Raw genomic sequence first — 26,453 nt, 5'->3', positions numbered from 1 at the left:
TCTAAAGAACTATATCATTTGACTGAGAGAGTCTACCTACAAAATGTGAACATCATCTATCTATAAATTTCGGGAGAATTTTACCATTTTTAATAAAGTTATAGTTAATTATACACATTTAATGAGTAAAAAATATATCAATAGAAATACAATAATTTATATTTTAATCATTAACATTATATTAGTTATTAATAATATAAAAATAAATAAATATTTCTTTTTTAGAGTATGATTTAAATCGGTTCGTTGTTGAATTACATAATACCATAACTAAATCTAATAATTTAATTCGATTGTAAAATAAAGATAAGGACTTTGGAATAAGGTTGATTTTATTTTAAGTTTTTTCTTGATTTGGATTTTCAGCTTTCTGGTTTAGATATGTCATGCTGCCCATACCTGATGATGAAAGGGATTATTAATTAATTAATTAATTAATTAGTGCCGCAAGCAGACAATATCATTGAATAACTTTTGGTTCTCTTTGTGCATGGCTGCCACCTTTCCTCCCCATACTTCATTACCATGCCACCTTGCAATACTCATTTGTTTTTTAAAGTAATACAATAATAAATATGATTTGAAAATTTTCAGTTAGTTTCAAACGTTTATCAATAAGTCGAAAATTATAATAGTTAGTTAAGACACACATTTATTTTTTATACTCATTACAACACAGAGTGCCCTTATTTGAGACTGGATTACTTGCTAACATCTGTCGTCATTCTTTTACGATCCACCTAGTTAACTAGACCAAGCGACGCAACATCAATCATCAACTTTTCATAAGACACTCATTCCAATACTATTTTTATTTATGCACGCTTAACTCAATATTTTTTTAATACATTCACATCACACAATAGTTACAATATTTAAAAATTAATCTGACACAAAAAGATTTTGTGTATGTATCTGTAATCGAGACTCTAGAGACTGAAGTTATAAGACTGAATTTTACATATAAATTTCAGAGAAACATTGCACATAATAGCGTGTATTAATCTTTTTAACCAATTATCATGTCCTGCTAAATGACGGTTTTTTTTTAAAAAAAAATTGAAAATTTGCTACATGTATCATTTACACTCGTTTCATCATTATTTGTTCGTAGGGATATAAATTTTGAATGATATCATTCGTTTGCTTTTATCATTTTTCGAACTGTTTTGGTATAAATTTTAATAGTGATGTACTGATTGAAATGTTAAAAACAAGCCAACATACATTTTCTTTTAGTGTTCGAGCAAATTAAATATATTTAATTATTGAACCAGCTCAATATCAGTTTTTACTTCAATTATTTATACTTTAAATTCAATTTGTCTTTTAATTTTGATTGAAATCGATAATTTATTTTTTTGTGATTACATTTTTGTAGATAAAATTTTAATTTTGAACTTCTATTTAAGATAAATATTGATATAAATTATGTGAAATTAGTATCTAAATATAATTTATGATTTAATCATTATCTTACATATAAAGTTTATGATTAAAATGTTCTCACATGTATATCAACTCTAGAGTGTGACTAATTTTTTTTTTTTTTTTTTTTATGGAAGTCACACCTATGCACAATTTTATGGTGGCGATATTTTAGTTTCATAAACTCTTTTCATTTTTATTTTATTTTATTAAATTATTAAAATAATTACTACAAAATGTTAAAAAGCTCAAATAATCTCGAACCACCGGCCATGCTTTATATATACAGTTTCAAATTTTTTTACTATTGTTGTAAAAAACATGCCAAATTTTTATATAATATTATATGTACCAATAAAAATATTGAATTTTTAATAACGTTTTAGGTCGTTCCAAATTCTTTTATCGAGAGTAGCAAGGTTGTCATAAATATGATATTTGGTACACACTGAATGTGTGCTTTGGTACATACTGAATGTGTGCGCTAATACAATAANTTATGTTAAATCTAATATAATAATCAATCGAATTGGTGAAATAATGACAGAAAATGTTTTGTGAAACAAGGGAAAAAAAATTAGTGCAGACATTTCCGAATAATTAAAAAAAATTCTGAAAACAACACCAAACAAATTTGTATGTTGCATATCCTTGACAATTTCCAAAGTCAGACTACTTGAACACATATTGTTTTCAAAATGTGCAATTCCATCGTCAAAGTTGAACATGAAATTTTAATCTCATCTAAAATTTAAATTTCCAAAGGCGACAGTCCTGCATACCTCAAGGCAAAAACTTATGTGAAACGATCTCACGAATCGTATTTTATGAGACAGATCTCTTATTTAGGTCATCCATAAAAAAATATTACTTTTTATGCTAATAATATTACTTTTTATTGTGAATATCGATAAGGTTGACACGTCTCACAGATAAAAATTCGTAAGAATGTCACCTACTCCTACCTCAAACACCTGCAGACTCCACCAAAACGAGTTACCGATGTATTTGAAGAGAACAGAAGCCACACATTCCACCACGCAAAAATCTTGAACTAAACCATATGATTTCATTCTTGAGATTTGTAACTCATGTATTTTTTTTAAAGTCAATTATAAAACGAACTTTTTATTTAAATAATTCAAACATGAAAAATATTACTTTATAACAATAACAATGTTATACCAATAACCCGGATAAACAGGCAAAAAAAAAACCAACTTATTCAAATTAGAATTCAAGGTCATTAATATTCAATATTCACCATAAAACAAAACTTTTACAATCATCAATTCACAAAGACCTCCCAACATACCTTAAACAAGTCTATTAGATATACTTAACTCATTGACTCGAATTAAATAGACTAATAACTCATATTAAAATTCCCAATTACCCAAAAAAAATCGAAACAAAAATTTATCGCAGCCCATCTCACCACTCACATATACATACACAACTTACATATATATATATATGGATGATGGTGCAATATCATAATCTTGTTATTTTTTCTTTCTCAAATTTCCATATATAGCATTGTTCTTGGAACCAGCCTTCAAATTAATTTAGGTGAGGAGATCATTGACCCACCCAAGATCCGGCCCTCCCAGATTGCTTTCATTGTTGTACCTGTTGTTGTAATCCTCCATCAAATTCCTTCCAGAAAAATTCCCGTGTGAGACCTTGCTCTCTCCAGTGAAGATTTTGCTTGTTCCAGGGCTTGGGGTTGAAGGAGACAACACAAACTGAGGCTGCTCCACATCGACGTTGAAATTATTCACATCCAACCATGGAAGATTCCTCCTGGTAGCAATACTAAGGAGTGTTGGAGAATGAGAAACTGGAGCTTCGTTCATACGGATGGATTCCATAGAATGCATCAATTCTGTTAATTCATGTTTGTAAGTAATCCTGCCGTTGTTGAGTTCAGGGAATCCACAAGATTCCATGCTTGATAACCTTGAAAGCTCCGGCGAGTTCACGGGAGGGGAGAGTGGTGGTGAAATCGGCGGCGATAAATGAGACATGCCCATTAAAGGAGAAATGGGTGAAGCGTGGCAGAAACAGCAATGATTCAGACTCCGGTACACTTTCTCCGACATCGGACAAGTCATGGGCGGTGGAGAAGATGGATCCGGCAACATGCGAAGCTGCTTGGTTGAATGAGCAAAAAAACATACCTTTCGCTTGCAATTCTTCCCATCCTTGCATGCTTCGGTTCGGTAGCGAGATGGGTGAAGCCAACATTCAAAGACCCCATGTGAGAATTCGCAGTTATCGCCTTTGTTGCAATATCCCTTTCGAAATTCAGAGCACACAGTTCCAGAATAATGAAACCTTCTCGGATCCCTTCTCCGGGCCTTTTCGCCCGGATGAGCAAAAGGGCAATCCGTCCAGTCGTGGCTACGGCTCCGAGTGCACTTTCTAACCTTGAATTCGTAGATTCTGAACTGATCAGATGAATAAGGATCAGAATCATCCTCGTCTACATTGTTGCAAGGCAAGAACTTCGAGAGCACATCCTCCGCCTTGGCGGAGTCCGAGAACACGTCAGACATCGGCGTATGTGCGGCGGCGGAACGTCGGCTGAGGAGCTTGCGAGGTGGGATGTCGATTTCTCGGAAGGATTTCTTGTTGGGGTAAGGTTGGTGAGAGTGGTGGAACTTGTGTTGTTGCTCATCACAAACAGTAGTACTGCCCATAATTAAATTATTTTCTTGAAAATAAAGTACATAATAAAAGTAATAAAAAGAAATGTTACCAGAAAAGGGTGCAAAGATTTTATGAAATGGCGTTGAAATAAGGGTGAGAGATTATATTATATATATATGAACAAGATAGAGACAGCTAGGGAGAATGACGAGGATGGTGTAAGGTATGGGCGGAAGGATGCGTGGCTGCCTAGCACTAGTTGTGCTTTGCATGCGAAGGGATGTATGTGGCACCTCGACATTACACTCTGACATGCAAGCACCAACCCTCTTTTATTCATCTCCAATATAAAAAAAATTAAATTTAACAATAAAAATTTCGCAACCCTAACTCAGATTTATAAAATCCCCATTTACAAATCTCTAAATTCTATGTGAATTAATATATATGAATATCTCAATAGAATCTAGATTACAATTTTAAACTAAAATTTTAATATAAATCTTAGATGTTCAAAAGCATGTTTTTTTTAAAACTATAATTTATGATGGAAAATAGAAAATAGGGGTAAAAATATGTTATTGATGCGATCCGGGTGAAATGGACGAGCTGGGTAAGGGGCTCCAACGGATCTGCTATCAAGATAATGAAGGAAATAAGAGCAAGGGAGAGTATATCTGTGATGAAGATATATCTCTGTAATATGGCTCCAGCTGTAACCTGCACACAAGGAGATGAACTCGTGAATGGGCGCCGGAGGGGAGTCCGGCGTGGCCACTCCGATGCTTAAGTCAGTGAATGACTCAACAAAAGACCAATGTAACCAAGTGATGGTTGTGATATCGGTGTAAGAGTGTAGACAATAAAATGAATGAATCCCCAATGCAAAGAGATAACCTGGTATTTATAGTAGGAGATGCATTGAGTACCTCGGCCTGCGTGCTACCTACTAATTATAGTAGGGCGGCTACATTCTGACATGTCAAATCATACACTAGTCACATCCCGCCTGTCTGACTTTGTCAACCACTTGGATTATTGTCAGAGATAGGACGGTCGCCCACATCCAATTCTGCTACTGTACTCGAGTGCGGTGCTCATATCGAGGTGGTCTGGGTAGAATGCCTACCGGAAACTTATATAAGAGTCCGGGCGTCTGGTTGCCCGGGGAGTAGAGCCCGGGTTTGCACCTGCCCGACTTCAGAAGAATCCATCCTGCAGATTGACCCTTATTTGGGAATCCATCAGATATCTCTTACAGGGGTATCATCACACATCCCTTAAATAGTCGGGCTAGAGTCATCCTCGCTGTCCCGATTAGTCATGCTTGGATTCCCAAAGAGATGATCAATCTGGTTTTATAAAAGCATCGGGGGCTTCATGTCTCCCAGAGATGAGATGAGGAGCCGGAGTCTCGTGTCTCATGGACTTGAGATAAGATGTCGGACCCTCGTGTCTCCCGGGCTCGAAATGGTCGAGGTATGGAGCCCCGAGCCAGGTTTGAGAACCCTGGGCTGATAAATAAATAAGGTGCGGAGCCTTGGGCCGGGGAACATGTCCCAGGAGTTGGGAATGGTCGAGGTGCGGAGCCCCGAGCCAGGGTTGAGAACCCTGGGCTTATAAATAACCAAGGTGCGGAGCCTTGGGCCGGGGAACATGTCCCAGGAGTTGGGAATGGTCGAGGTGCGGAGCCCCGAGCCAGGTTTGAAAACCCTGGGCTTATAAATAACAAAGTGCGGAGCCTTGGGCCGGAGAACATGTCCCGGGAGTTGGGAATGGTCGAGGTGCGGTGCCCCGAGCCAGGTTTGAGAACCCTGGGCTTAAAAATTACCAAGGTGCGGAGCCTTGGGCCGGGGAACATGTCCCGGGAGTTGGGCGTGGCCGAGGTGCGGAGCCCCGAGCCAGGTTTGAAACCCCTGGGCTTATAAATAACAAAGTGCGGAGCCTTGGGCCGGAGAACATGTCCCGGGAGTTGGGAATGGTCGAGGTGCGGAGCCCCGAGCCAGGTTTGAAAACCCTGGGCTTATAAATAACAAAGTGCGGAGCCTTGGGCCGGAGAACATGTCCCGGGACTTGGGAATGGCCGAGGTGCGGGGCCCCGAGCCAGGTTTGAAAACCCTGGGCTTATAAATAACAAAGTGCGGAGCCTTGGGCCGGAGAACATGTCCCGGGACTTGGGGATGGGCGGGGCGCGGGGCCCCGAGCCAGGTTTGAGAACCCTGGGCTTATAAATAAATAAGGTGCGGAGCCTTGGGCCGGGGAACATGTCGCGGGACTTGGGAATGGTCGAGGTGCGGAGCCCCGAGCCAGGTTTGAGAACTCTGGGCTTATAAATAACCAAGGTGCGGAGCCTTAGGCTGGGGAACATGTCCTGGGACTTGGGAATGGTCGAGGTGCAGAGTCCCGAGTCAGGTTTGAGAACCCTGGGCTTATAAATAACCAAGGTGCGGAGCCTTGGGCAGGGGAACATGTCCCGGGACTTGGGAATGGTGGAGGTGCGGAGCCCCGAGCCAGGTTTGAGAACCCTGGGCTTAAGACAATATGCCGGGGCCTAATACCTCCAGGACTTTAAAAGATTTTTGCTTCTCCTGCTATATTAATTTTATTAAAAACCAAATCATTAACCTGGAAATATTGAATCTGAATTCATTTCCGATAGAGTCAAACTTCTCTGGTTGAGCTAAATTAGGTGACTAATATAGCTGTATGCTACTGAGTAGACAATAAAATGAATGAATCCCCAATGCAAAGAGATAACCTGGTATTTATAGTAGCGGATGCATTGATTACCTCGATCTGCGTGCTACCTACTAATTATAGCAGGGCGGCTACATTCTGACATGTCAAATCATACACTAGTCACATCCCGCCTGTCTGACTTTGTCAACCACTTGGATTATTGTCAGAGATAGGACGGCCGCCCACATCCAATTCTGCTAGTGTACTCGAGTGCGGTGCTCGTATCGAGGTGGCCTGGTTAGAATGCCTACCAGGAACTTATATAAGAGTCCGGGTGTCTGGTTGCCCGGGGAGTAGAGCCCGGGTTTGCACCTGCCCGGCTTCAGAAGAATCCATCCTGCAGATTGACCCTGATTTAGGAATCCATCTGATATCCCGGGTTATCCATGACCCGGGCTCTTACAGGATATCAGTTATATTCCTTCAAAATTGTTAAGAAGGATTAATTTAGATGTATTGTTGATTTTTATTAAATAGTTAATAAAGATAGATTCACTTGATTTATAAAATGAGCTATCTATTTTAATTAATTGCATTAGTTTTCTGGTTTATAATATTATTTTCTCTGTGGAGGTTTTGTCGTCATCACATAAATAATATAATATATTTTATAACAATTANTTTCAAATATTTTATAAAATTTAAAACTTTTTCGGAAAGCTCCATTGCACTGCAGATTGTGATTTGTGCGACATAATAACTGAAATTAAAGAAATAATAATAAGAGTATATCTTTTGTAAACAATTTCATATCCGTAAGACGGGTTAATCTGGTCCACATGTAGAGTGAATATTTTTTCATGAGTTGTGTCGAATATAAAATTCATCTTATAAAATTGACTGATGACGATTTCATAAGAATTTTTGTGTAATAATAATTATTAACTTTGTTAATGATAGCGATTATAAATATATAATAACGATAATGAAAATTGCAAAAAGGTAACCTCACGTCTAAGTACGATTATGCCACTACTTTTTTTAACACAAATACCACCCCCCAAAAATACATTATTATGATACGGCGCCGTATTATCCAACCTACAACATTTGTAACGGTACACTTGGTCCGTCTCTTCATTTTAAAAAATTCGACCGTTGGCCAAAATCCGAACGTTATTCCATCTCTCAAACTCTACACAATATCAATAGTTGGGGACCTTCGGATCTACCATTTTTCTCTCGTTTCTCTCCAATTTTCTTTCCGTATTATCAAATTAATTCCCAAAAATACCAAATAAGATCGACTCCGTAGCATCGATCAATCGTGAATGGCGGTGTTGGAGGAGTCACTGTCGATGAATCCGTTCGCTATCGATAATGTGTATGAATTCTCGGCGCCACGGTTCTACGACTTCTTACGCGAGGAGACCAACGAGGATATTCGTAAGGCGGAGCTCTGGTTTGAGAATGCCCGCTCTTATGCCCCTTCCCGTACGTAATTAACTTATTTCGACTTCTTGTTTTTAAAATCAATTTGCTTTTGCGATTCTTTGCTTTGCTATTAATCTTGAATCTTGAAAGGGGGACTTGAGTTTCTTCGCGAGATTATTGCAATAGCACGTGGGCATGTATTTCTTAATCATAAATTTGGAATTGGGTCTTCCATTTTTAACAAGTACATGGACTTTATAATTTATCTTATCTATTGGCGAAGAGAATTCCGTCTCGTTCTTTAGTTTCTAACTTTCGTTTCTTCTGATCATTTTACTCATATAAAACGCGAATTTTTTTGTAAAAGATAAATCCTCATTTGATCATAAAATTATCTGCACGACATTTATATTTCAACACGTTTGATCTGCTACATCAAAATCATGTAAGCTGATATGGGTCATAATGCGATTACCAAATCAGGGATATGTTTGTCCTGCAACAGGACATTTGTTTAAGTGCCAAAGATGAAAGATAAATGCCTTTTGGTGGTTTCCCATATTATGTTTAGCCGTGTTTGAATTGGGGATTCATGTTTATCTATATATGGTTTGCAGCATTTAATCCAAGAATCAAAGCTATCAGATCAGTTCAAACTCAGATACTATGCAAGTTTGATGAAGATGAACAACTGAACGAGGTGAAGTTATCAATAGCTTATTATTGACAACTAGGATACCATTTGTCAATGGCTAAAAAGGTGGATGAACTAATTATCGCCTACTTGTTACAGGTAACGGAGACATCAGAATCAGCATCAAATTCAGAACTGCAGGCAGATCTCGGTTCAACTGAAGCCAAAGAAGAGGTTGCTCCAGCTGAAATTAAGGTATATTTTGTACAAATATTCTGGACGAACCTTTGTTGTTTAGAACTCGAGTTTCATTTCATTTGGTCTTAGATGCAGAATTCAGAAATCGAGAAGATATCTGATAATAAAGGCACTTGCAGTCAAGAAAATGAAAGGTATCCATTTCTTGAATATTGCTAATATGTGGACCTATTGAAGAAGTGTAACTTTTTTCTTGACTAAACTAAAAATTACTGCCCGTGATTTCAGCCAAGTAGCAGGCAATGAAGCCTCTTCTGCTGTCCCTGCAGATGTCCAAGGTCATCATCATCCCAGTTTCATTCATGAATGTTCAATGCTAGTTCATATTTTGTTCACTTTGTATCTAAAGCTAAATTGTTCGTTATGTTAGGAACGCAAATAACTCCGGCACCATCAAAAAAGATTGAAAACAAGAGTTCGCATTCAGCCAGAAAGATAGCTAGCTTACTTAAAAATCCTTCAGCAATGAAATCAAAATATCAGTTGCAAAACTCACAAGTCAAAAGCATTAAACGTGCTAATGTTAAAAGGTTGGTCTTTGTATATTTTGTATACCTACACTCTCCATACATCATGATTTTTCATGTGTCAACTCAAGGCCCGACTCATATTTCATCAGGGAAAATAGTGCGAAGAACAATGTTGGAACTCCAAACCTTGCCCACGATTACCCAGCCATAAAGAAGCAGAAGCTGGAAGGAGGACAATCTCGGCAGGTGGATATCATTTTTAACAGTAACTTGTTCGTATATTTTTTCGAGTTCTATTGTGCTTTCTTTGATAATGTCTGTTTTAAATCCTCTCTCTTTTTCTTAGATTCAAACAATCAATAAACCTGCCAACTTGCCTCACAAAACGAGATTGGGTACCGTAAGCAATAGTTCCAATTTACGCCTTTCAAATGCTGCAAAAACTTGTAAAGAGGAGAGACGGGTAGGCTTTCGCAGAATTTAGTGCTGTTATTCTCATAAACTTTCTCCGAACATAAAATAAAACATTGATTTGTGTTTATTGTGAAGATGTATGTTCGAGAACCAGCAGTTCCATTTGTATCTATGGCGGAAATGATGAATAAGTTCCAATCAAGCACCAGAGAGATGACCTTGCCTCGCAGCAGTTCTGTTTCACAGGTAACCAAATGACAAACTGTCTTCTTTTTCGCTTCTGAGAAGTTTTACTTCTTTAATTCATCACCGTGGATGCACAATAACCTGTATTGTCAATCACTGAATTATTCAGAGCAATGCCACGGGAACAGTACAACAGAGGAAATTGAAGCTTACATTAACAAGGCCAAAGACACCTGAATTTGAAACATCTCAACGGGTTCGTTCTACTAAAATCAAAAGTTCAGCGGAATTGGAGGAAGAGATGATGGCTAAAATTCCCAAGTTTAAGGCTCTCCCTCTGAACAAAAAAGTACGTGTTAATTTTATAAGATTTCAAAGAACCGAGGAATTTTCACCATACTTACTTATTTTGCCTATTATACGAAGATTCTTGAGGCTCCGACTAGAACAGCAATACAAAAAAGTGCACCCCAACCTCCTCAATTCAAGGTAAATAAGCCACTAACTAGCAAATAAAAAGACTGAACTTTGAGCATTATTAGTTGCAGATAACAAAAAATATCGTCTTCCTTTGCACAGGAATTCCATTTGGAGACAATGTCAAGGGCCAATCAGAAGGCAGAAACATCGACTGTGGCCTCCATAGAACCAACACAGGAACAGGTACTTGCGAATATCTGCAAGCATCATCAAGATATTTATTATTAAAAGTTTACTGAAAGAATTCAACATATTTTTGTTCATTGCAGAACAATGAATGGAAGCCACAACTTACAGCACCAAAATCACCCCTTCTTCAGACTTATCTCCGAGCACGTCCTCCGAGGGTCAAAACTTCCATAGAACTAGAGGAAGAAGAACTTAAAAAAGTTCCCCAGTTTAAGGCGAGACCTTTGAATAGAAAGGTAGATTACTAACACCTTCTGATGACAATCATCTGGCAAAACCTGTTCCTTTATCATTTTCTATGTGCTTGCAGATACTAGAAAGTAAGGGAGAGATAGGTCTGTTGAGCAACACCAAGAAACCGGTTACCATACCTCAAGAATTTCACTTTGCCATTGATAAAAGAATCCCACCTCCTACCGCTGTCTTAGATCTATTTGATAAGGTAACATTTCGTTACTCAATGATACTGGATTTTTACCATGTTTATCTCATAATGTGTAACTTTTTCTCCATATTTTTCAGCTTTCGTTAGTTTCAGAGCCGCCGCCACATCAGGAGAAGCTTCCTAGAAATACGACACTAGATCCATTCCATCTCCACACAGAGGTATGAATATTCTTTCAGCATATTGATGGAGTTTTACCAGGCTGAATAGTTTTCAGTACATTTATTTTTATTTATATTGATTTTTCGCTCCTGAATGACAGGAAAGAGGGGCGGAGAAAGAGAAGAAGAGAATTGAAGAACTCATGCAGAAACAGTTGGAAGAGGAGAGGGCTAGGATTCCGAAAGCCATTCCATATCCTTACACTACTGATTATCCTGAGGTATGTAAGATTATCATGTCCACAATTTCAAAATTTGTTGATAGAATGACATATACATTGTACATTCTACTATCTTTCTTGTGCAGATTCCACCGAAACCAGAGCCAAAGCCATGTACAAAACCAGAACCTTTTCGATTAGAAAGCTTATTAAAGCACGAAGAGGAAATGCAGAGGGAAATGGAAGAAAGGAGGAGAATTGAGATGGATGAAGCTCAGATGAGAATATTTAAGGCTCAGCCAATATTAAAAGAGTATGAAAATGAGCTAGGGGCAGTTTTTTTTCATAGGCCATCAATTTCCTCATATGATAATACGCACGATCATTTTAATTTATTCTTTGGGATCAAATAATATAACAGGGATCCGATTCCAGTTCCAGAGATTCAACGAAAGCCCCTCACAGAAGTCCAAGTTTTTAATCTGCAAATTAATCACCGAGCTGCAGAGAGAGCAGAATTTGACAAAAAGGTTCTTGATTCATGAGATATTAACTGTAAACAAAATTATTGGATTCAAAATCCTAACTAAGTGACGTTTCCTTCCCAGATCAAGGAGAAAGAAGCGACTTATAAGCGCTATCGGGAAGAAGCAGAATCTGAAAGGATGGTGAGCAGCATAACTCGCTCACTTATTTAACCTCTATAACTTATTTTTATCATTTTATTTTATCATCTGAATTCTATCAGATGGAGGAGGAGAAGGCCTTGAAACAGTTGCGAAGGACGTTAGTTCCTCATGCAAGACCCGTGCCTAATTTTGATAATCCCTTCTTACCACAGAAGTATGTCCTGAATAGCAATCTTGTCAATGGTGTTTATCCATGGGGAACTGTTTCCTAATATTAGTTTTTGGTACAAATTGAAAACAGGTCTTCTAAAGTAGTAACAAAGGCCAAGTCTCCTAGAATGCATATAGCTCGTACAAACGAGAAGCGAAGAGTTGTTTTTCCAGCACCAGCGACAGCCACCAGTGCAGCTGCCTCTCATATGAGATGAGGTAATGGTTGTGGGAAGTGTTCAAGAACCCTTGAACCTCAGAAACGCTTGAACCTCAGAAACTGTTATGAGTATTAAATATTGTCATTCCTATGTTTTGTAAAACATTTGAAAATTTGATGGTGTTAGCTAATTTGAAGAAATTGAAGAAGCTTATGTTTGGTTGTTTATCTGCTGGAAAACTGATAATTTCTGTGCTCCTGGAAGGGATAATGAAAGATAATTTTCAAACTTTGGGAGAGGTAAATTTAAGATCTAAAAATTAAATATTACTTTCAGCAAAAAATATTCCACAGAAACTTGGAAAAGATTTAAAAAAATGAGGCCTGGAACCCACTATGGCTAAACCCCTAATTGTTCGTTCTTGGATCACATATTGTACTTCAACCCATTTTTATGACTAGGATTTCTCATATCACAGGACAGCATGACCACTCCATATTTTCATCTCATGTGCTTCCTGTCCCCATTATTCATTGTCCTCACCAGTATGTAATGTAAAATAGGACTCACATGAAAGCACAATTATTGTCAGTTAGCAACAAAACAGAGACACCAAAGACAACAAAAGACAAATCTAGTTGGATAAAATTCTTGCTAAAACTTTTTAAATAAAAGTTGACAAACTATTGTGATGCTGCATTAAAAATTGCTCGTAAATCTTTGCATCAACCAGTCAGAAAATTGAAAGATTGTCGAGCAATGACACAAAAATGACCTCCCTGATGGAAAACTGTGGAGATAATACCACATTGAAAAAATACTCATATTCATATAGTACATCTTGCATTTAAGTTGACAATTCATCGAAAAAAGTAATTTTATCATGTGAATAATATTTTAGGTGTTTGCTCATCACTGAATAATCTACATGTAAACATATCAAGCGATTAAAATGTAATTTGAAATAATGAATTTAAAAGAAAAGATAAAAAAACAAATAAAATGAGAGGACTGGTGGTGTAAGGAATGGAACCCATGATCTGATGTGAATAGAAACTCATATCCACTGAGCTGCTGTCTCTTTGAATTAAAAGCTTGACATTTTATTAATATATATTAAAATAAAAACAGACCATGACACCAAACCTTTTGGCAGGGGAACTTAATACATAGCAAGAGATAAAGCAGAGGTATAATCAGCAAGAGCCATTAGATGCGGCAATCCTGAAATTGGTCACTCGACCTTTAGGATCCCACTGTTTCTCCTTGTGACCACTTCCACACTTATCCAGGTACAGGCCATCAAGCATCCATCTTTCTCATTCCTCACCTTAAGTAGATTTTGGCTGGATTTTCAAGTGTTTACTTATCAATAAATTTGTGATATTAAAACACCAAACATCCAAGTAATTCTAGTATAAAAGTTCATATCAGTTATAAATCCATAAACCAAATTCATCATCATCATACTCGTCCTCGTGCTAGCAAGACACGGTTTTTGACGGAAGCCATCACCTTTACAGACATATTACTTCACTCTCATTGTTTCTACTCCTGATCTTGTTCTTGATACTCTCTCTGTTCACTACTCTAAATTATAACCTACACTATCGATGCTGAATTAATTTACTATTGCTGAAATTACAACAGTAGCTAATAATCACATTCCTTTTAAGTATAAAGCAATCCTTGAATGTTACTCCCCTACTTTCACCTTCAAAGAAACAGGAAACCTTGAGACAGGTTGAGTCTTCATTTAACCATGTCCAGAACAGTATGTAATAAAAGTTTTGTTGGGGCATGCAGTTAAGAGTGCTACATATATTCATGGATTTTAATATCCTGAAGATAAGTTATCTGAGTTCATTTATTCTGTGACAAAATGCTAAGATGTATGATCATCAATTAAGCAAAAAACTTCTTTTACAAGAAAGAACATGCTAGTTATTGAGAACAATGACATGGCAATCTATCAAGTTTATTACCCTGAATTTAAGCTACACACAAAATAACTGAATCAGGAAAAAAAATGCAGCTATGCAAAGAATAATGCATACTTTCGGATCTAAGAAAATTACATTACAGGAAAAGGATAGCGAAATATGTGCCTTTCTATACTTCTAAGCTATTGCATGGTGGAGGTATGCCAATTTACGTTTATCGTCAAATGTGGGGCTGAATCCATCTTGACTGAAGTTGTAACAAGAGAGGTCTACACCATCATCATAATGGCTGAAAAAGTCAAGCTATGGTTGATTGATATTTTCGACCTAAATGACTACAATATATCAGCAAAATTCTGGGAACGCATAAGAGCAAATGACGTAAGAAGGAAAAAGAAAACCTTACTTGCTCGTAAAAAGAATATGCATCACACACTTTCAGAATATGAGTTTCCCACGTTTTGCCGATGTCTACACCATTTTGTACATTCGTAATACAATTAAAAACCTCAGCATATGTTCCATCCAGTAAAGATTTGAGCAATATAAGGGTGTCATCCATGTCCCGAATATAAACATCTATTTTCTGATCCATACTGGTTCTTAACAAAATCTTATAGCTTAAGTAGAGAATTTCAGCACTTAATTCGACGTGTACCCTGAAAGAAACAACCTTAACCTCACTATATATCATTATTCATTGATGCCTTGCTCTAAAGGCCGAAAAGAGATATTATAGAGTGTCGTCATCCCATCCTTCAGACAACATAAGGTTCAATCCAGCAGAGTACCATTGATTCTCACATTTTATCCTAGGGCCACAACTCATCAGTTTCAGGCTTTTCAGCCCCCGCCCAAGATACCAAATCCAACTTATTCTGTAATTTTTTCAACAGGAACGCAGGAATAAACGCAGAACACTACAACAAGCAAATATAGCAACCTAATCGAAAATCTTATTTAAACAATGTCAAATGCAAAGTGTAATTTTAAGACCAACTAATATCAAATGGGATTGACCATAATAGGAATACGTCAAATTTCGGCGAGCTTGAAGAGCACAGGATCGCATCCAACATGGACAAACAAATGAAAAAAATCGAATATTTGGAGTAATTTTTCTGAAAACTCAAAATTTATTAAACAATTGCGAAAGAACCCACATACCGAAAACTTCGCATGGACTTGAAGAATGCACATACACTCTAATTCATTAAAAAAATTGATCAGGTCAATAGAATCACAGAACGAACAAATCCTAAAACCATTGTGAATTGTAAATCCATTTTAAAATGTCACCTTTTCCTTCTCTTTTATAGCTTTAGGCTAACCGTGGAAGGTACTGAAATGAAACTAATCACATATATAATATTACCCATGACTTAGTCTTGGATTCAATTGACAGCGCAGTAGTTCGGGATATTTGGAAATATGGATTGGTCAACTATTTTTTTTTTAAAATGATTTTTTCCAAGTGTATATGGCTAAAGGGAGAGTCAAAAATGAATATTTCGTGTATAATCTTAAATAATCCCGAATGTTCTTAGATCCGATAAGTAGACCAAATAATACAACGCAACCAACAGTTCATAAAATTCATTGAGATATTGAACTTCATATAAGTTATCATAATTGCATATCCATCATTTGAGTCTCCAACACTTGTTACATCCGATTTTACTTATGGACGAATATGCAAACACATGTTCATGCTTGTTTGAGTAATAACAATGATATATCTCAATATCATGCTAAGAATAACTAAGATTTCTTGAATTAATCAGTGTTAATTAACAAAATATTCGATTTATTTTGTGGTTAGTTTATGTAATTTAAATGAGAAAGGATGGGTTGTATCAAAAGACTATGGCTACCGATTATCATGTCATATTCAATAACTCAATCAAAATTCCACACGTTTTTTTCTAAAATAAAATATAATAAATAATATTTAAATTCAGAATTAAAATAATCTTCAAAATTATGATAAATTCATCAATCACAAGATTACTTGAGTAAATAATAATAATAATAGTCACTAGGATGAATTATATTAAATCAGTTACTGGAGGAAAGGCCCCGGCTCCAACAGGACGACTACCATATCAATATGCATGCATAAAGTTCTTGTCGATCATAAATACGACATCGGATCAAGTCGCCGCGGCTAGCCAGCTAACCGAATTATTTTAAAAAAAAACAGAGAGAGTGGCGTCTTATATTACTTATAACAGCGGAATTAACGTGGTAGGATACTTGGAATAATATATAATGGCGACGAGGATGACAGAAGAGAGGGAGCGGAGCTGCTGCCGGAGCACTGCCATTATTATCAATAGTTTGGCCATTGCCGTTCGACCGGATGGTCGGGCGGGTTTCTACGCCTCCTTTCGTTGTGACCCGCCAAACGCCTTCTGCAACTTCTTTTCGATTCGTCGAATTCCAACAGCTCATGAAATCTGCACAACAACCTACCTATAATTAATTCATTCACATATATATTAAAGGTGAACTTGTGACTAGCTAGCTACTTGGACTAGGTAGCCTACAATTTTTTCATATTTGAACAGATGAATTTGAAATCATTCAAAAAATATTACCTTGATGTTTTTTAATATAACACGGTTTTAACCAATAATTCAAGAAGAATTGAAAACCATTTACCAAAAACTCCAAATAGTACTGGCATTTTTAATACTAAAAGTCTATTTTATAAACATGTTCGAAATATTTGAAAAGCACCACTCGAATCTTGCTCGAGCTCAAATATTGCTGATACTCAAGCACTCAACCTTGGTCGAATACTGAATCTTGCTAATTCAAGTTGAACTTAAGTGGGTTGTACTAACAGATTTCAACTGACATTGTACTCATCCACCTCTCAATGAAACAGACACGTATCTAAACATATTTTCAGTGAGTAAAATTTGGGTCAATTAAGCGGATCGAATCTTGGATATTTTGGTTCGGATATTTGGAAAATCTGATTATAAAACTTTTAAATCGTCATTTTTTTATGTAGGGGCTACGGGTCGAATATCCGACCCTATCCAAGGGGCACTATCCGGAAAAAGTCTCTAGCCTAGTAGCCTGTCGTATAATTTTCGTAAAAATTTAGGTATCCGTATTTTGCATAAGTTCTAAATTGTTAAAACTAGTAGAGAAGAGGAGAAAAGAAAAAGCTGAACAAATAACTTAAAAAGTTTATACAAATAGACACTAAAACTGCACCAGTCACAACTGGATCAAACCAAAACTGGAAACTGAATAAAATAATCTGAAACATATAATTAAAATTATATATCCAAACCAAAAACAAAGTCCACATCAAGCTATATANATAAATATAAAGGTATAATATTTTAAGTTATAAAAAAAAGACAAGTGTTTAAGTATGACAAACAAACCTGCTGCATTGCTGGCAAAACCTCTGCAAAATTCCGGCCACCAACACCACCTTCGCCTTGGCGTGGTGTTCGCAGACCTTGTGCCGCCGGTGATACGCCTTAGCATCGATCAAATCCACGGAGCACTTCTCTGCCTGACACATCTTCATTGAACTAGTCCCACCACCAATAGTTAACCCTTTCTTGCTGGGGCCGCCGACACCCGCCGCCGCCGCCCTTTTCCTCTTGTCATCATCAATCACACCACCACCCATCTGCTCATCATCTTCAGACACACGAGCAACATGATCATCCATGTTCATCTTTGCTTAAGGTCAGTGGTTTAAATCCTATTAATTAATACTACCGGCTTCCATTAATTTGATCGATGAAAGATGTTTGGTGGTGGGGCGATGATAATTTTGAGAGTTAAAAAGTTGAAAACCGGGACGTGTGAGGACCGCAATCTAATTTCTTCTTTCGAAGTTTTTGTTTGTATGCATAGAGGAGATTGATCAATGGGAGATTGACGGCAAGAACATGGAGTGTCTATTCATCAAGGAAGCTAATTAAATCGTGATTCACATATGTTTATTAAATTATTATTTAGTAAGTTTTTTCGTGAGACGATCTCACGAATTTTTATCGAGACGGGTCAATCAATATTGATAATAAAAAGTAATACTCTTAACATAAAAAGTGATATTTTTTCATGAATGATTCAAATAAGAGATTCGACCAACGAAATTGATTTGTGAAACTGTCTCACAAGAGTTTTTGTGATTGTTATTACATTAAAATTTATATATTGTCTATCTGCTTGAATTATAGAGATTTAATAATTTGACTTTATTCAATTTTATTTTTTATTTTTTTTCACATAAAAGGAACACGAATAGTTGACCAAGCTAGCTATTAAATGCAAATTTGTAATAATTTACATTTAAAACAACCTTTATATAAGTCTATGGTACCATTAATATCGTAAAGTAATAATTTACTAAAGTTATAAAACTAATTAATTATCATATTTTCCTAAAATATGAATTTATATTTAATTTATTATTTTTTTGAATTAATTAGCTTCTAAAATTATAATAAAATTTATAAAATGTTGTTGTCTATGTGCTGTCGATGTGAATGTTTTAAATTGATTAATTATCCTATAGGTTTTGGACTTTATTTATATCATATTAGTTCACGTAACACCAACCAACAAAAAGTTAAAAAATCAAATAATATATAAGAAATTCCTTCGCTCTTTCGATGGTTAGCTCACGTAAAGCTTAATATAGAGGTATAGTCATAAAAAAATTTTGATCATGGGCTAACTATTGATCGATAAAAAAATAAATAATAAAATACTATAAATTAAATATTTAATAATTAAAATATAATAAAAGAATAATTTATAATCAAAGAATATTTAAAAAAAACATTTAATGGTAACTGTGGATATTAAATAGTGACAGAAAAAAATATATAAATTACTGAAAATTTGTCATGTGATTTTTCATATAATAGAACTCATCAATTATTGTCGATTTTTTCAGGAAACATTTTTCGATAAAGAGCATAGACAATTATAAAATCAGTAAAGAACTCTTCTTTTATCTTATTTCGAAGAAAAGTTATGAGAAGTTTCATGATTGAGAATGATTGTTCTGTTTACTACAACAAAAAGCGTTAAAACAAGATGAATCAGTCTATCAATTAAATGATAATATTGTGTTTTTTTAGTCTCTACTAATCATCAGAATAATTCAAAAATGATAGAGATATTATGAAACCTTTCGTATGAATCATATCAAACTTTTCATTTTCTTCGTCACCTTGTAGCCCGAGTTTCAATTCCGTAAGATTCAGTTTTGACGGGTAACTTTACTAATTCTAAAGCATATTTAATTATATCTACAAATTGCAATAGAATTTTACATATATAAGATAATCATCAATAATTCTTGAAAAATAAATATGAAGAAATTTCCATCTTTTGCATTTTGAAATCTCTCTTATTTCACTAATATTACAAAAAATATTATTAATTTTATTTTTTTTAATACAGGACTCTAGGTTTGTCTTTCCACCCCAAGCTTAATTACAAAGAAAGTGAGGCCAAAGTTACATATTTCACGTGAGGGGATGGAGTGGCCACCTTACTTAGCCAAAATATATAGGGAAACCTCATATTATTTTATCATACGAAAAACATCGAGTGTAACGATACCATATTTCAGTTGTGATTTTGCGGCCAATTCTTAAGAATTGAGAGCCATTCATTTTGTTTATTTCATTTATTTCTAAGTAAGAAAAATAAAAAAAATACTTTTTTCTATATTTTGAGACATTTATGAACTAATAAGTTTGACTTCGATGTATTCAAATGAACAAACAATAATCAAGTTGGTCCTAAAAAGTTATATGGACCTTAGCTGTGTCACTGTCTTATGGACCATTAACATTAATAATATAGATTCAACAAATAATATAAAAAAATTTTTTAAACAAAAGACATGTCGGATGTGCATTGAACAAACCATCGAATAACATAATGTCATGCAAATCATAGCAACTGGAGAAATCGTGATATGTAAGTCTTGTATAACATGCTCGACCGATAAAATGTTGAAATAAAATTGAATTCATTACTATTTGATATCACACTCATTTTTCATAAACTCGGATATCCAAAACATAATATGTACCTTTTATTTAAATAAAAAAAATTTTTAAAACACACTTTTCATTCACACAATGTTTCTTATGACGCATAGATTTTCTCAACATAACTGCTAATTAGCAATGTATTTTCAATTCAATGGCAGAAATTTTCGGCAGACACGGCGCTGCTGATTTGGGTATTCAGCTTTTTTGTGGTTTACCCTTTTGAAACGGTGCAAGTACGAATGATGATCAGATGTGGAGAGGAACCGAAGTACAAGTAAGGATGTGATCGAGTCGAGCCGAATCGAACTCTTGAATGTTTGAGCTTGGTTCGTTTATAATCGAGCCGAGCTCGAGCTTTATTTAACGAATATATACAGGGCTCACGAACTTATTCAAGCCTTTATCGAGCCTAAACAAGCTTAATAAATATGAATTATACATTTAAATTTTCATTAAATTAATTAAAAAGTGAATTATATATTTAAAGAAAAATATATTATTTTTATTAAAATTTGTAAATTTATTATAATAAATTAATTTAATAGATTTTTCTATATATTTCATAAATAATATGCAAAATCAATAAATCAAATATCAAAACTATTATTTTTCATCTAAAAGATTACTCATGAACTTACCAACGAACATGCTCACGAGCTAACGAGCCGAGTACTGTAAAGCTTGAGTTTGGTTTGTTTATCTTAACGAGCCTCATTAAACGAGCTCAAACGAGCGTTTATCGAATCGAGCTTCGAATAGCTTACAAACGGTTTGGTTCGTTTACATCTCTAAGTACAAGAATTCAGCCGACACATTAGTTCAGATAATCAAGAATGAAGGGATTCGTTCACTTTACAAGGGGTATGGAGCAGCATGCCTTCTTGGTATGGTTCCGTTGTATTAAGTTATGACAGAGCACAAGAGACTGGAAAACAGACATTTTTGGACTACATCAGTGGCGATAGATCTCCTTGATATACCGATCCTAGCAAATCGTCTGTTGCAAGCACCAAATTCTGGCCCTTTCGGAACATATCTTTGATGCTATACTTTACTTCATCCTCAGGCACAAATCAAAAATCTTTCAAACCCAAAACTTAACAAATCTGATTTCGCATGTCCAGCCTAAAGTGAGTATCAACTTTCCTAAAACACTTGCACCAAAAATACATACATGATAAAGCCAAGAAACTAACCACTTAAAACATAGAACCTAACCAACCCTCAAATTAAATTTCATTGGTTATATGAATTTTATATATAAATTTGTGATATGAGATCGATATCGGATTTTATTTAGCGCTTTCGGAGATTCAAAATAATTTAACGTAAATTTTCACCTAAAAAATATACTCCAAATGTATGTTACAGAAATTCGTTCATATCATAAAATATTGATACTGACGCTTCGCTGGGTCATTTTACTATCTTGTGGGTAATTGTTTAAATTTTTTTAAAAAAATTAATATTCCAATATTTCTAAATGTGAAGTACTTCAGATTTTTCAATACTCTATTTCTCTTATATAAAAAGATCGAATACCATTGTCCATTTATAACTTTAGGTATTGCCTCAAGGTAAGAAGCAGAAAGGACCATTATTCTTAATTAGAAGCCCAAAGTTATGTCGTTTATTGTGCCATTATAGGCCCATTCGGGAAAATTTAATTTTAGGATCAGCCCAATTATGAAGCCCATGAAAGCCTCCAGGAGATGATTTTTCATGTATTTAATTGGTTATTATTATTATTTTGTTAAGTTTGTTACAACAGCAGACCACGTGTCATCTTATCAGTAGTTGTATTTGTTCACTGTAAATTCTTGAGGAAATGAAACACAAATTTTTAATTCTTCCCTTTTTTCATCTGTGGGATTGTATGTAACATCATTCGAAATGGCGTAAATTAACGTACTTCTGCAAAAAAAAAAAGGATGCATTCACGTAGAGTACTGCCCATTGGTCATTCAGATGAAATGGGTTAACGGATTTTAGGTGAAGAGTGAAGACTCTGCATGAATGTACAAATTGCATGATATAGAACTTATTTATGACTTTATATTCAGATTGCATGCATGCATATATTATGTTGAATGTATTTGTGATGCAGCTGTTAATTAGCTAGCTAGACAAGATGATCAAACCACTGCGTTTGCAGGAGAAAATGGCGAATAATGCCGCAGTTCAACAGACTAATGGGGGGAATTTCGTTTTTAGTAGTTTATATTCCTACACGAACACAAGGAAGGATGGTTTAAGAAACTCAATAGACAGAATATTTGAAAATGGAGGTTCTTGGAATCCTGTTTTATTGTCATTTGTAGGCAATTTTCACGAGTCTTCTTCCCTTATCCGTAAACGGTATCCGATAGATGATGATATCCTTATTGGCATTGGAATGGCAACATTTTTCATGAGAGGGCTTGTTTCGGCAGTGAGCTTCACTGCTAGAGCTCCATTTGAGAGAGTGAAGCTTTTGCTTCAGAATCAGCAAGAGTTGATCAAATGCGGTAAACTATCTAGACCATACCGTGGGATTTCGGATTGCTTTGTTAGACTTGTCAAGAATGAGGGTGTTTTTTCTCTCTGGAGAGGCAACTCAGTTAATCTTATCAGAGTCTTCCCTGTACAGGTCAAATTAATCCAAAAAACAATATGATTCTTTACTTGTTTTGTTTTAAAACTTGCATGATCATTCACTATATGTAATAGAAATAAGCGGTTGATTCTGAATTTGGTCGCTCAATGTGCTGACGTGTTAACAGAATTTTCACACTTTCTTGAATTTGTGTGTTCTAGCCAGGCCCTCAATGTTTTTTCTGGTTATGTCGTTCGTGGAATTTGTGTTGGCTTGACGAAAGACAGAGTTGGTTGTGAAACATATTTAAAAACCTTGGTTGCTCACACCTGTCTTTATTCGTGTCTCTACCCACTAAAATATGCTCGCACACGTCTAGCTTGTGATATCAAGAGTGTAAAAAATGGAGGTGGAAGGCAGTTCAATGGCTTATTCGATGTCTACAGAAAGACCTTCAAATCTGATGGTTTAGTTGGTATTTACCGTGGATTCTTCGTTGGTTACATAGGCCTCATAATTAACCATAGCCATAATTTGGCATGTGGTGGCTCACCCACAAAGTCTGATCCATCCAAGGTGAGCGAATCATATGGTCCAATGACAGCTAACACACTTAAACATCATTTCCACAGTCTCTCTTCTTATGATGCAAAGGCTTTCTGGACATAACTGCTAACGAGTTATGCATTTTCAACCAATGGCAGAAATTTTCGGCAGATGCCGCTCTGATGATTGGGCTACTAGGCATATTGGCTGCTTACCCTTTTGAAACGGTGCAAAGACGAATGATGATGACTTGTGGAGAGGCATTAAAGTACAAGAATTCATTCGAAGCATTAGTTCAGATCATCAAGAATGAAGGGATTCTTTCACTTTACAAGGGGTATGGAGCATGCCTTCTTGGTATGGTTCCGATGTATTTAGTTATGGCAGGGCATAAGAAACTGGAAAGCAGACCTCTTGGGAGTATATCAATAGTGATAGGGACTAAATAGAAGTAATACTCTTGACATGCTATTAGTGGGATAAAGAAAAATATTTTGATAATAGCAAATCACCCGATGCAAGTACTGTATCCCTGCACTTTTGAAACACCGTAGAAAATTGAAGTACTTTGTAATGTCCAAGATCAAGAGTAATCGAGTTGCTTTTTCTGGTGGAGGAGCTGTCTTTTTCTGTTTCCACTTGATTTAGATAAGAAAGTTACGTATTATAAATGAGATTTATGTCAATTTCTTTTTTTGTTTTCAATTCAATCAAATTCAGCAGCATACTCATGCAAAACTGATGAATTCAGCCGAAGCAGTACTTATCAGTTCAAAATGGTCAGCAGCACAATCAAATGTCGAGAAAATGGTAAAAACTTAATCATGTTGGTTGCCATTACTAATGGTAAAATGTCCCTATTATTGGTAGTTGTAACAAGCAAGAGGGCAGCCAAACAATTCACCAAATGAAAAATTTTCGAATTTCATGTATAAATGAAGGTATCTCCCAACTAAATTTTTTTGAGTCATTTACGTGACAATTGGTTGATGATGTTTCGACTTGATGTGACGGAAAAAGTAGATGAATAAATCTCAGCATGCATATGTAGCACAAAGAAGACCATACAAGGAAGGAAAATCTTGATAAGCAAGAACAATTTTCTTGAATTTCCATGCACATGGCCTCATATTCTCCACCCCTCTTCCTATTCCATGTCCTACTCCCCTTGCTGCTAATTCACCCATCTTTCAACTACAGAGCCGCCAAGATTGGTCATAGCGCCACCACAAACTACCACCATTTTCCCAAGAACTCCACAGCAAATCACAGGCTTCAAAAAGCCTACATCGCCCTTCAAGCTTGGAAACACGTTATCTACTCAGATCCCTTAAACTTCACCTCCAACTGGAATGGGCCCTCAGTATGCAACTACACCGGTGTCTACTGTACACCATTTCCCAACACCACAACCCAAACCGTTGCTGGAATCGACCTTAACCATGCTGACATAGCCGGCTACATACCTGAAGAACTTGGCCTTCTCACTGACCTAGCCTTGATCCATTTAAACAGTAACCGGTTCTGTGGAATCATCCCACAATCTTTATCGAACCTCACCTTTCTCTTTGAACTAGACCTCAGTAACAACAGATTCGTAGGACCTTTCCCTTCCATTGTCCTGTCTCTTCCTACTCTAAAATACCTTGATATTCGTTTCAATGATTTTGAAGGCCAGGTGCCACCTCAACTCTTTAACAGAAACCTGGATGCCATATTTATCAACAACAATAGATTCACTTCTTTGATCCCACAAAATATAGGCACAACGCTTGCTTCTGTCATAGTTTTTGCCAACAATAAATTCACAGGCTGCATCCCACCAGGCATAGCCAAATTCGCCAACACTCTAGAAGAACTATTGTTGAGCAACACGAGCTTAACGGGTTGCATACCGAATGAGGTGGGATATCTTTACAAGCTAAGAGTTCTTGACATGAGCTTCAATCAATTAGTTGGTTCGATACCATATGACATCGCTGGTTTATCGAAACTGGAGATTCTAAATTTAGCCCACAACAAGCTAAGTGGAGAGCTACCTGAGGGAATCTGTGTCTTGCCTAGTCTGACAAATCTTACCATCTCGTATAACTTTGTGTGTGAAGAAAAGGGAATATGTTCGAATTTAACAAGAAAAGGGTTCTCGTTTGATGATCGTAGAAACTGTCTGCCGAGAAGGCCATTGCAGAGGAGAAGGAAGGAATGTGATGTAGTTCTGAATAAGCCTGTCAACTGCTCCCAGAATGGCTGCGGCGGTTCTGCTAATAGTTATAGTTATGCCGCGGTATCCTCAACTCCTCCACCTTGATTAAACCAACACCAGTTACCATTGGAATATCACTTGTGTGTTCTTTTTTTTAGGAAGTTTGGAATATGCTCATATCTACCAGTATATCACCTTATTCTATTGTAATATTTTGTGCTTATATTGTAAATATTTGATGACCTTTTTCATCGCTGGAATACCGAATATTTGTGTGATTACATATAAATTTATCAAATCAAATTTCTAATTATGTCGTTCTCTATTTAGTGTAACAAGTTAGTTTTTTTATATGAATTACTTTGTGATTTATTTGTATATCTTAAATAATTAATGACTAATTATTAATAAATGAGTATTAATATTTATTGAATACATTGAATTTATCCATACTTCTTATTCACAAAACGCAAATATCTATTTTATAAATTTTGAATAGTGTTTTTTCCCTTGAATAATTTTAATTTTTCTATATATAT

At 35.8% G+C, this 26,453-nt stretch overlaps 5 protein-coding genes across 8 annotated transcripts; 3 read left to right on the top strand and 2 right to left on the bottom strand.

Annotated features, from left to right (window-relative positions):
* Window positions 1–2,678: 2,678 nt before the first annotated feature.
* Window positions 2,679–4,205, bottom strand: LOC140985299 (zinc finger CCCH domain-containing protein 61-like). The gene has a single exon (XM_073453114.1). The coding sequence runs from the start codon at window positions 4,131–4,133 to the stop codon at window positions 2,997–2,999; it is 1,137 nt and encodes a 378-aa protein (XP_073309215.1). The 5' UTR covers window positions 4,134–4,205; the 3' UTR covers window positions 2,679–2,996.
* Window positions 4,206–7,966: 3,761 nt separating this feature from the next.
* Window positions 7,967–12,811, top strand: LOC140984803 (protein TPX2-like). Of its 2 annotated transcripts, none has more exons than XM_073452436.1 (21): window positions 7,967–8,256; window positions 8,814–8,896; window positions 8,990–9,085; window positions 9,164–9,222; window positions 9,317–9,366; window positions 9,459–9,618; window positions 9,708–9,804; window positions 9,905–10,021; window positions 10,108–10,218; window positions 10,328–10,507; window positions 10,585–10,647; window positions 10,738–10,821; window positions 10,908–11,063; window positions 11,138–11,269; window positions 11,350–11,433; window positions 11,535–11,654; window positions 11,741–11,907; window positions 12,016–12,124; window positions 12,203–12,262; window positions 12,343–12,437; window positions 12,525–12,811. In XM_073452436.1, the coding sequence occupies exons 1-21, from the start codon at window positions 8,094–8,096 to the stop codon at window positions 12,649–12,651; spliced, it is 2,313 nt and encodes a 770-aa protein (XP_073308537.1). In that variant the 5' UTR covers window positions 7,967–8,093; the 3' UTR covers window positions 12,652–12,811. The 2 variants fall into 2 exon arrangements, with proteins under 2 accessions (XP_073308537.1, XP_073308536.1); XM_073452435.1 differs by having other exon boundaries at window positions 9,158–9,222.
* Window positions 12,812–16,588: 3,777 nt separating this feature from the next.
* On the bottom strand, window positions 16,589–18,502 carry LOC140984948 (squamosa promoter-binding protein 1-like). Of its 2 annotated transcripts, none has more exons than XM_073452651.1 (2): window positions 17,945–18,486; window positions 16,589–16,996 (listed from the first exon to the last, which is right to left on the bottom strand). In XM_073452651.1, exons 1-2 carry the CDS (start codon window positions 18,244–18,246, stop codon window positions 16,870–16,872), a joined length of 429 nt encoding a protein of 142 aa, XP_073308752.1. In that variant the 5' UTR covers window positions 18,247–18,486; the 3' UTR covers window positions 16,589–16,869. The 2 variants fall into 2 exon arrangements, with proteins under 2 accessions (XP_073308752.1, XP_073308753.1); XM_073452652.1 differs by having other exon boundaries at window positions 16,877–17,012; window positions 17,945–18,502.
* Window positions 18,503–22,450: 3,948 nt separating this feature from the next.
* On the top strand, window positions 22,451–24,320 carry LOC140985319 (ADP,ATP carrier protein-like). 2 transcript variants are annotated; one of them, XM_073453143.1, is made up of 4 exons: window positions 22,467–22,582; window positions 22,698–23,219; window positions 23,391–23,741; window positions 23,870–24,320. In XM_073453143.1, the coding sequence occupies exons 2-4, from the start codon at window positions 22,722–22,724 to the stop codon at window positions 24,158–24,160; spliced, it is 1,140 nt and encodes a 379-aa protein (XP_073309244.1). In that variant the 5' UTR covers window positions 22,467–22,582; window positions 22,698–22,721; the 3' UTR covers window positions 24,161–24,320. The 2 variants fall into 2 exon arrangements, with proteins under 2 accessions (XP_073309243.1, XP_073309244.1); XM_073453142.1 differs by having other exon boundaries at window positions 22,451–23,219.
* Window positions 24,321–24,699: 379 nt separating this feature from the next.
* LOC140985264 (pollen-specific leucine-rich repeat extensin-like protein 3) lies at window positions 24,700–26,229 on the top strand. Its single transcript, XM_073453063.1, has one exon. The coding sequence runs from the start codon at window positions 24,826–24,828 to the stop codon at window positions 26,017–26,019; it is 1,194 nt and encodes a 397-aa protein (XP_073309164.1). The 5' UTR covers window positions 24,700–24,825; the 3' UTR covers window positions 26,020–26,229.
* Window positions 26,230–26,453: the final 224 nt, after the last annotated feature.

Source organism: Primulina huaijiensis, chromosome 9, assembly GCF_012295235.1.
Source record: "Primulina huaijiensis isolate GDHJ02 chromosome 9, ASM1229523v2, whole genome shotgun sequence".
Classification (NCBI taxonomy): Eukaryota; Viridiplantae; Streptophyta; class Magnoliopsida; order Lamiales; family Gesneriaceae; genus Primulina; species Primulina huaijiensis.
The sequence above is the reverse complement of the archived record's forward strand: the minus strand, read 5'-3'. Positions and strand labels throughout refer to the sequence as shown.